Source organism: Cololabis saira, chromosome 8, assembly GCF_033807715.1.
Source record: "Cololabis saira isolate AMF1-May2022 chromosome 8, fColSai1.1, whole genome shotgun sequence".
Classification (NCBI taxonomy): domain Eukaryota; kingdom Metazoa; phylum Chordata; class Actinopteri; order Beloniformes; family Belonidae; genus Cololabis; species Cololabis saira.
Window position 1 is genome coordinate 26851089 of NC_084594.1, and position 10237 is coordinate 26861325.

The following is a 10237-nucleotide window of genomic DNA, read 5'->3' on the forward strand; positions in this document are numbered from 1 at the left end:
ACAGCAGGACTGAAGACACTCTTTATTGAATAGATTAACTGGATAAAGACCATTTTATGCATTTTATGTATTTACAGCAGAAAGGTGGTGATGAAAGGCATAAATGTGTCTAATAAACTAATAACATTAATAACTGATGCTTTTTAGTATCCCTTTGGAACAATTTGATAAAAGCAGAAAGATCAGTGTTCCGGTGAGTTTTGTAAGCACTCACATTGTCTATTGACAACAACGACATTCATTCAACTGCTTACACCATGTTTGTAAACTAAGCAGGCATTTTTCTTTTTTCGCTGTTGTAAAAATGCGTTTTAGGAAAGTTTATTTTCTTCCCTTTTGTTAGTAAGGATTGCCTTTTGCTTCTATTCTTTAATTATTTGATTTTACACCTCCAAAGCCTGCTCTTCACTGGAGCCAAGGAGGTCACCACATCCGTGACAGTTTCCTTCACCTGCTTGGAGATTTAACACGTTTGTTTTTTGTTTTCTTCATTAAGGAACAAAATCTTCTATCATCTTTTTCAATCTTCATCTTCCATCATCTCTTATGGTCCTCAAGGCCTTTTGATATTCCTCAGCTCATCAATGTATTGCTCGATAAGAGAGCTAAAACCTTCTCCCAAAGTTGCTGCTGGCCTCGCTTGACTGTTTCTTCATCTCGCCAGACGTTACCATTTTTCAGTGAAGTCATTACCAAATGCAATCCACACATATATATATATATATATATATATATATATATATATATATATATATATATATATATATATATATATATATATATATATATATATATATATATATATATATATATATTTGATGAACCTTTTAAATGTAGTACTTGAGCCAGTGCTTCAAGCTAAATTAATTGCATTGGTCCATGTATGATGTATCTGTTACTGCCTTTAACTAAATAGGTTAAAACATTGCTTCTCTTTTCCAGTCTTATAGATTGTAGTTTTGAGACCTAAGATAAATAATGATTATAATTTTTAATGTATCCATGACATTGTATTATTATATTTATATGTGGTGTTTAATTGGACTCGCAGATGCTTTTTACCCCAAACTGAGAAACATTTTAAAATAACAAAGATCTGGAAAAGAAAATTATTATGGAAACTGATACAAGCTACATGTTAGTAACATTATGACATAGTGTGTGAAAGAGTTTCAGAATCTTGATAAAACATTTTTTTGGGTTCTTTCATTGTCTAAATGAAAGTTTGAATCACAAAGGCGGATGTGAGTTTGGGTGTGTCTGCGCTGCTGCAGTGTCTCCGAGCTGCAGCAGCCCGAGGTGAACGGCAGGATACGGAGGAGCGGCTGAGGAAATAAAAGGATGCTATTGAATGGGTGTCCACACTCATGTCTTGTGATGCCCATGCACACATACTTTAGCCGTAAGGTCATATTTCAAACTCAGGCATGACTCGAGCTTTGCTCACAGAACTCCCATCTCACCATGTTGAAGCTATTACGACCAACATTCTCATTTACAGTGTGGAAAAAATATTCATCGATTTCTCATTAATGCACTTAAGAAGTTCTTTGTCTAGGTTTTCATATGAATTATTAACATGCATTTATCCATATTTGTTTCTATAAGATATCATTCAACGGACTGAGCTCCAGACTGGAGATATTACATCTATGATGCTGATATTCAGAATTAGTAAAAGGTGTTAAAATGTGATTTAAATGTGTCTCATCAATGAGATTGAATATCCAGTTCACACGACAGAAACAATTGAGAATTTAAAAAGAAAAGAATGACAATGTTTTTGAGATAATAATGTAAATTAAAAAAATACAATGAAATGAAAACTGAGCAAAAACAGTAAAATTGCACTTAAGTCAATCTTTACGGGGGTGGTGCCAGTCATCAGACTCACAATGATGTCAGAGGTGAAAGGAAATTTTATGGTAATTCACGTCCAGGGCCGCCTTAAAGAGGGTGAGGAGGTGCATGTGAGTTCTCTGTGGACGTTGTGTTGGGGTTCAAGACAGCAGGGTGAGGATCGGGGCTTAGAAAGGAAACAGACGGACAGAGAGCTGATCAAGATGAGGTCTGTGGTGCTACTCGTTTTGGCTTTTACCTCAGCCATGGCAATACGTAAGTACATCTGAAATATAAGAAAAAAAGTTTTGACATGTTCATATCAGCCATGCGACAGGTGATTTCCTTCTCAACTCAAAACGGGTAACTTTAATACTTTTTGTGCTTCAATGAATATTCATACATGACTTTTCACGACTAGGACATTATCACGGTTTATTTGTGTCTCTTCTGGGAAGTTATACTGAATGACAACTTTGATTTAATCTACCATTTTCACAATAATTCACATTTACCAAAAAATTTAAAACAATCGAAAACTGAAAAAAAAAATTACTTAGTTTTTCCTCTTTTATATAAGTAAAAAAAGTATTTGTTGAGATGGAGGTCTTTGCTGTGTGTAATTTACAGTTTAGAAACAGGTGCACAGATTTATTTGGTTTACTATGATTAATATAATCAAAATATCATTGATTACACACTCTTTGTGTGCTAGTTTGACATGGTTTGTAGAACAAATTGAAAAGCAAACATGGGGCTCTTAATTTGACGCTTGTTTCACGATGAAACGCTCAACAGTAAAAAGGGGCAGATGTATAACTTTTCAAATGACTATTTTTATGCAATCAAACTATTGGTTTATGACAAGCTGCGCTCAAGTATGTGTGATTATTCAGCTAACTGTGACAAAACATTTTTCATGTTTAAATGATTGTTTAACAAATGCCTGTGTGTTCCTTTAACCTCCGCTCACACACACATCACTGGTTGGGAAGAAAAGCCGCTGGGCCTGCGTCTGGGAGGCCTCATTCCTCACACTGGGATTATGATGTCGTTGCTCAGCTGATAGTCACATGAAAAGGATTGAGGGGGATTGTGGGTCGTGTGACTCCAGACACCAAAAAATCAAAAGAAATAGCTCAGTTAAAGCATAGTTCTCTTAAGCCCTTCAAACATTACATAACTTGTACAGTTAATGTCTTAAATGTAAAGGGTCACACAATATTAGCTCTGAAATATGTAGTTGATGGTGTAGCTGTACTCAAGTCCAATTAACTTCCATGACAAAGACTTTGGGGTGATATTTGTTTTGCAGGACAACGGAGTCGATTCACGCGTTATCGATCGTGGAACACTCGGTCGTATCCGGCGTGGCAAGATGGAGATCCGAGATTCAGAGACTGTTGGTTTGGTGAGACCTATTCTTTAGTTTCTATAAACACAATTAAGTTCTTTCTCTTCGTCCGCCAAAAGATGCCTAACTGTGACTGACGTTCTTTTCCAGGGGGTGAGGTGTCCTTTGATCTTAAGAATGACGCCCCAACTCTGACTGGAGCAAAGGCAACCTTCAATATCAATCTCAACTTCCCGCCAAACCAGACCGCGCTGCCTGATGGGCAGGTGGTGTGGGCGCGTAACTGCACAGTCAATGGTAAGATCACTTCTACAATATTATCCATGAGAAGTCCTACATGCTGCTATGGAAACTTTTTCCAGATTGATCCCCTAATTTTCTCTAAATAGGTTTGAATTGGTTGTTGATTTTTTTTAAAAGCAACACTTTGTCTGCAGTAGTGGACAGTTATTAATGTTTAAAAACTGTGAGATGGCATCAAACGTCTAGGTTGATGTTTTCTGACAGGCCACCGCTTGTCAGAAAACGCCTGTCATGGTTATAATGGGAGTGGCAACCCATGAATAATAAAATGGGTAACCCCTAATATTTTTCTAATTTCCAAATGAGAGAGATGTGTGAAAGTGAAAGGGCAGGACATCTGAAAGTGAGATTTGTCTGGCATTAGACTAACACAGCCTCGTTCTAAGCAGCTGTACCCAAAGCCACTTTGTCAGACATGTAAATCGTATATATCGAATAGTGAGAAATCAAATGCCAAAATTGAAAGGCAGGGTAAGTCATTCTATGGGCTTTCGAACACAGAAAACCTTTTTGTTACACGAATATCTCCTCCCCATCTGCTAGCTGCCTGTCGTGTGAGAATACTGCAAAAATAAAGTAAGATAAAATAAATTAAAAAAGGTCTTTATCGATCCCTGGTTAGGCAAACTGGAAATAATCAAAGTGATGGTAACGTCACTCCCAACTTTAAATCCTGACAAAATTTAATTTCATCATCATGCAATGAGATGTAAATTGCAACCCTGTAGGACAAAGAAAATGTGGACATTTTTACTACTACTATGTATTCTATGATCAGGATTTCTAAAGAAAAAACCCAATCTTTTTTAGAATCTCTAAGTCTAATTTTGATAACTAAGTACTGCTGAAATGAATTACAAGTGAAGCAACAAACCAACAAAAGTTTACTTTATGTGAAAATCTAGTGAAATACTTCATTTGTATCATTCCTCTTGCTGTGTGTGAGATCAGTGCCTTCTGTCTTTGTTCAGGACGCAACTATCAGGAGGGGCAGGCCGTGTATCCAGAACGAGACACTGAGTGGACCGGAGCGTTCCCTGACGGCACGCCTTTCACCAGGAACCAGAGCAGGAGGCCCCAATATGTGTTCGTGTGGAAGACATGGGGTAAATTATGATCTGAAATTACGATGAAGTCTGCCTGAAACACATGCTTCCTTTGTCCTAAACTGTACAATCTGTCGCACCTGCAACATTATGGCTCAGTTGTTATGCTACTAAAGAAGCCCATGTGGACAGTGACAAATCCTGTGAATTGCAATATGATGACTTACATATGTCCAAGCCCCATAAAAGCAAAGAATATACCTTGTAAGGGCTTTTGAAATGTGCATGCACCTTCATGGTCCACTAAATATTACAATTTTCCTTAAGCCATGTCAGTAACATCCAATCATTTTTGTAAGAATATTGTGTGTTCGAAATCAAACTTATGGTCATTTCCAGCCTCTCAAAGACAGCAAATGAAAATCTCATATTTAAAAACATCTGCAACAAGGCCCCAGTTAACATACCTGTAGTCAAACCTTTTGTAGCCGATATAGGCCATAACCAGCCAGTCATTCAGTTCAATCCAGCAATAGAAGATTTCCGTTTTCATTAGCAGGTTACTAAAAAATAATGTTGTTGCTTTTAAGGGCGTTACTGGCAGGTGGCCGGAGGACCGTCGTCCTCACTGACCATCGGAACTGACAACGTCCCCCTGGGCTCCTACAGCATGGAGGTGGTCATCTATCACTGTCGCGGGAGAGACAAGTTCATCCCCCTTGGATACGCCTCTTCAGTTTTCTCTATCACAGGTGACCTATCAAAACGTTTCTAAAATAAGTCATTTGATTTTTAACAGCTCACATAATAACTGCTCTACTGTCTCTGCACTTTCCTTAGACCAGGTCCCATTCAGCATATCTCTTGCTCAAGTCAATGACGTAAATCAAGACGACCAGAACTTCATCCAGAACCAAGCCATTGCTTTTAGCGTCGCGCTCCATGATCCCAGCCAGTACCTGAACACTGCAGATATCAGTTTCACCTGGGACTTTGGGGACCAGAGTGGAACGCTGATCTCCAGAGAGCTCTCTGTCACACACACGTACCTGTCGGTAGGAACCTTCAAACCTCAAGTGGTTCTGATGGCAAGTATCCCCAATGGCTGTGGAGACCCCACTGCTGGTAAGACTTCTACTGACTCTTCCAATTCGCTTATACAGTTCATGTGTGCTGTCTTGTTTAGCAGTTTTACATATTTCTTCCAGCTGTTCCTATTGATACCTCCGTTGCTCCAACTGTGAGTAATATGGCCTCCACACCTGCAGCCGTTCCAGCTGCAGCAGCCAAGGGAGATGCAATTGCTTTGGATGTTCCTGCCTCTGATGCTACTCCACTTGCTGCTTCTGTGGCGCCTGCAGATGCAGCTGCAGCTGTGGACACAGCTGCTGTAGAACCTGCTGTCGCTACAGACGCAGAGGTTGTTGATGCAGCTGTTGTTCCAGCAGAGCAGAATACTGCCAACACTGCTGCTCCTGCAACAGTAGAAGATGTGGCTGCGGTGGAAACTGATGCTGCAGCAGCAGCAGGTGTGGCCACTGTTGCTCCAGTCGCACCAGCAGCTGAAGAGCAAGTAGATGTCGAAACAGCTGCTGAAGATGCGACTGCTGTGGTGGCAGACGCTGCTGTGGAAGACGTACCTGTTATCGATACTGCTGCTGCTGCTGCTGCTTCAGTTGCCCCTGCTGTAGAGGGAGAACCTGCAGCTGAGGTTGCAGACGCTGCCACTGTTGCCCCTGTGGCAGATGTGGCTGCTGTGACTGTTGCTGCAGCTGCTGATGTGGCGGTTGCTGAAGCTGCTGCAGCTGCTGCAGCTGCTGAAGCTGCTGTTGCTGCCACAGAGGCTGTCCAAGCTGAGACCGCAGCCGCTGCAGATAATGTTGTAGCTCTTGCTGCCACCGATGCCACACCTGTAGAAGAGGCAGCACCAGCTGATGCTGCAGCTGATACTGAGGCGGAAGTGCTGGAAACAGAAAATGTAGCCGCAGCAACTGTTCCCACTGCAGGTGAAGATTTAATAGAAATTCAAACTGTATAAAAGACAGCTCTCGAACCGGAATTATAAATATATAAAATATATTTCTTTGCCATTTTTCAGTTGCAGTTGCAGTTGAAGGAACTGTGGTTCCAGCTGAGGGTGAAGTTCAGGCTGAAGAGGAAGCAGATCCAGCACAGGTTCCCCTTGTTGTGGCCAAAAGACAGGCCCCAGAGCTGACACCGGACTGCACAGTCTACCGTTATGGCTCCCGCGCTGCATCCGTAGACGTTGTCCGTAAGTGCCACAGTACCAAACTGTTATAAGGGTTTAGGTAGTACTACTATGCAATGACATAAAAATGATGGCTTTCTAACGTTAAACCTCTTTTTCACCCATTTTCAACCCTACAGAGGGTATTGAAAGTGTGGAGATTCTTCAGATGTCCAGTGTTTTACCATTGACAACGGAGTTTGATCAGAATGCTGTAGACGTCACCATTTCCTGTCAGGGAAGGTAGGTAGACTTATTCATGAATAACTATCTATTTAAAACCAAAATTTGTTTTAAACAGTCATTGGTTGGATTTATGTCATCACAATATTATCGTTACATATGTGGCATACTTTATGTGTTTGTGCTTATTTTGTTTTACTTTTACTGTAAGTGAACTACATTCTTACTATCAAGTAACAGTGTCTCCTGTAACAACATTTCCTCCTTCATCACTCTCCTCCTGCAGTCTGCCAAGCGAGGTGTGCACTGTCATTTCTGATGCTGACTGTATCACACCAGTGCAAACCATCTGTAATCCAGCCACACCCACACCAGACTGTCAGATGACCCTCCGTCAGTTCTTCAATGACACGGGAGTGTTCTGCCTCAATGTCTCGCTGACAAATGACGTCAGTCTTGCTGTGGCAAGTGCTAGAATCAATGTAGCAGTAGGTGAGTGAGAGGAAAACTGACCAGTGTCCTCTAAAATGACTTCAGCAAGTTGTTCTTCCTCATTTGTAAATTGTAATCCGATTTATTTCAGCCTCCGGTGGTTCCCCAGCTGCAACTGCTGCAACAGTGTTGGGTATTACGGCTCTCGCCTGTATCGTTTGTTGCATTGGTTTGATGTACAGGTAAGTGTCTGATTGAATAATCATAACAATCTTAAAGTCATCATAAGTGCTGCATACGAATTCTGCAATCATTTTTCCATTTTTCTTGATTTCGATATTTACTTTTGTGTCATGTTTTTGTTGTGATGGAAATATCTATGACCTTCAATATGAGTACAGCAAGTGCAGACTCATATTTTGTCTTTGAGAGGTTTGGCTCTGCTGTTACACAAATTAAGCATTCTACTTTTCGTTTTGACCCGCTTGAAATCAAATTATGTATTCAATTTATTGAACTTGGGCCATACGTCACATCTTTATTCTTGCAAACCTGATAACTCTGTTTTTTCCCAGATAGTCACCCAGGGGGTCAAAACGTATGATACAGTGTTTTCATTAATAGCACCAGTAACTGTCCCCTCCCCATGAATGCAGGGCTAATGCGCGTCACAAGATGTTTTATCGCAAGAACGGCTAATGTTTAGGATGGCGTGTTTCCCAGCCAGCTTGTTTGCAGTGTGTAACAAAAAGCTTTGCAGCTGAGGGAAACAGTGACTGCACCAACCATTATCTCTAGCAGCGGATATGTTTATTTTTTACAACAGATCTCATTTGTTAGTTTGTGTGAAAATCGAACAAAAAAAACGTCAAGTTGGGAATTTTGGGTGGACTGCCTTCCTTGCTATTGAACACAACTCCAGCAGGGTCCGACAAGAGCTGTCCTCTGTTTCATTTTGTATTTTAGTCACTGGCTTTAAAAAGTGTGCTGCAGAACAGTGATCACGTTAACATTTTTGCACTGAACATTGATAGAAACCACAGATAATCAGAACGTTTATTACTCTCAGATCAGGAACACATAGTGTTCTGATTAGGTGTTTTTGCCTGAAGGTTGTTTTTGTTCTTTTCTAAGTTCTTTGTGGGCCAAACCATGTTCTTTTCACAATGCCAACCAGGTTGTTTTGTGCCTAAGTGAAGCCAAATGCTGTGGCATTTAACCAAAAAGACACCTGACTGCTGACTTCTTGGCTTGAGAAACAATAAAATATGTGAAAGTTTTGTAACATATTAAAGGGACTTAGGTTTTTCTTCTGCATTACCTCTCCTGGCCCGCCTCACCCGTGTCATGTTTCTAAACAGGCGCTTTAAGCAGTACCAGCCGCTGAGAGAAGACGGGAACGGAGGCAGCTTTGCTGTAACATCAGTCCCTTTGCTGTTGTGGAACTTGCTGAGCAGACAGTCACCCGGAGAAAGTCGTCCACTGCTTCAGGGAAGGATCGTGTGAAAATCATTAACAGTTTATGCACTCAACATGCACAACATTTGCTAAAATATCAGCTTTATGTACGTAACACTATCTGTAGTGATGCTGCACTTTGAGCCATGAAACCAGAACCAGCTTAGTTGAGTGAAGCAGCTCCATGTGCAACTTTTGTAAGAATCAGGACTTATTTCTGTCAAATGGAACATATTGTTTATTTTGTCTTATAATACCCTTAAAATTGATGCCATTAGTTTATAGAAGTGGTGGCATTTCCTCTATTTGGGGCCTGTTTATACTTAATCGATTGACTAATCAGTGGAAACTTATTGCACCTCCATTTCTTTGCAGTGTTATTAAGATAAAGTTTATCACAAAACGTGTCCATGTTTTACTAAGGAAATAAAATGAAATTAAAATTCATCACAATCATGTGTTTGTCTAATGTATTCATCAGTTTATTCATGACTTTAATCCAATCCAAAGCCAATCCGAGCGCCTGGGGGGGCGGGAGGATCTGGCCGGAATAACGTGATCCTTCCACGTGCTACGTCTGGCCACAAAAGCCCCGCCCTGTCTGGTGAAAAGAAGCGGCCTGCTCACTCCTCAGGTTAAGGAGGAGACTGGAGCTCAGTGTAGGGCAGAGGGAGCACTGCCCAGGATTGTTACTTATAGGTGGGAGCCCTGGGTGATAAAATGGGAAAAAATCAGGGGATAAAAAATATTAAAAGAAAGAAGAAGAAACACTTATCTTCCTTTTTTCTGTTACATAGAGTTGATGTGAAGGCCAAATATGAATTATGAAGGCCAGCTACACTGCAGTTCGTCTACACACGTGATATGGGCTCCATTGTGTAGTGCAGAGCTTCCTGTTTACTTTCTTCAAGCACCTCACAGCAGATCTTTTATCAGCTGAAACTGATAAATGTTACTTTTACAAAAATTATATCAATATATCTATCCAGTTTTAAAATAGTAGGAAGATGATTTTGATTTTTGTTTTGTACCATTTTATTTTTGCCAAAAAAAATACCAATAAAAAGATTTATAAAAAAAATAAATAAAATAGTGGGAAGAATACAATACTAACACCTGGACCGATCATAGTTGTGGTTTGCAGTGATCCTATGCAGTAACATTTCTGGGAGGTAGGGATGTCAAATCGGACTATGGAGATCCGAGTCCGTGTGGGTCACTCACTACTCAGAGTTGAATGTGACTTGATCTAATGAGCCTGATTCGGATCCCTCGGCTCCATTTAAACAAATCCTGCCAACAAACGAGAACCAGCTCTCTCTAACTACAAACAGATACTTTTGAAGTTGATAGCAAACATGCTGTGTAACTATA

At 40.4% G+C, this 10237-nt stretch overlaps 1 protein-coding gene across 1 annotated transcript; it reads left to right on the forward strand.

Moving 5' to 3' along the window:
* The first annotated feature begins 1966 nt into the window (after window positions 1-1966).
* pmela (premelanosome protein a) lies at window positions 1967-9316 on the forward strand. Its single transcript, XM_061728578.1, has 12 exons — window positions 1967-2115; window positions 3155-3250; window positions 3344-3490; window positions 4468-4602; window positions 5133-5294; window positions 5383-5667; window positions 5751-6548; window positions 6641-6814; window positions 6931-7033; window positions 7260-7465; window positions 7557-7647; window positions 8767-9316. The coding sequence occupies exons 1-12, from the start codon at window positions 2064-2066 to the stop codon at window positions 8909-8911; spliced, it is 2394 nt and encodes a 797-aa protein (XP_061584562.1). The 5' UTR covers window positions 1967-2063; the 3' UTR covers window positions 8912-9316.
* Window positions 9317-10237: the final 921 nt, after the last annotated feature.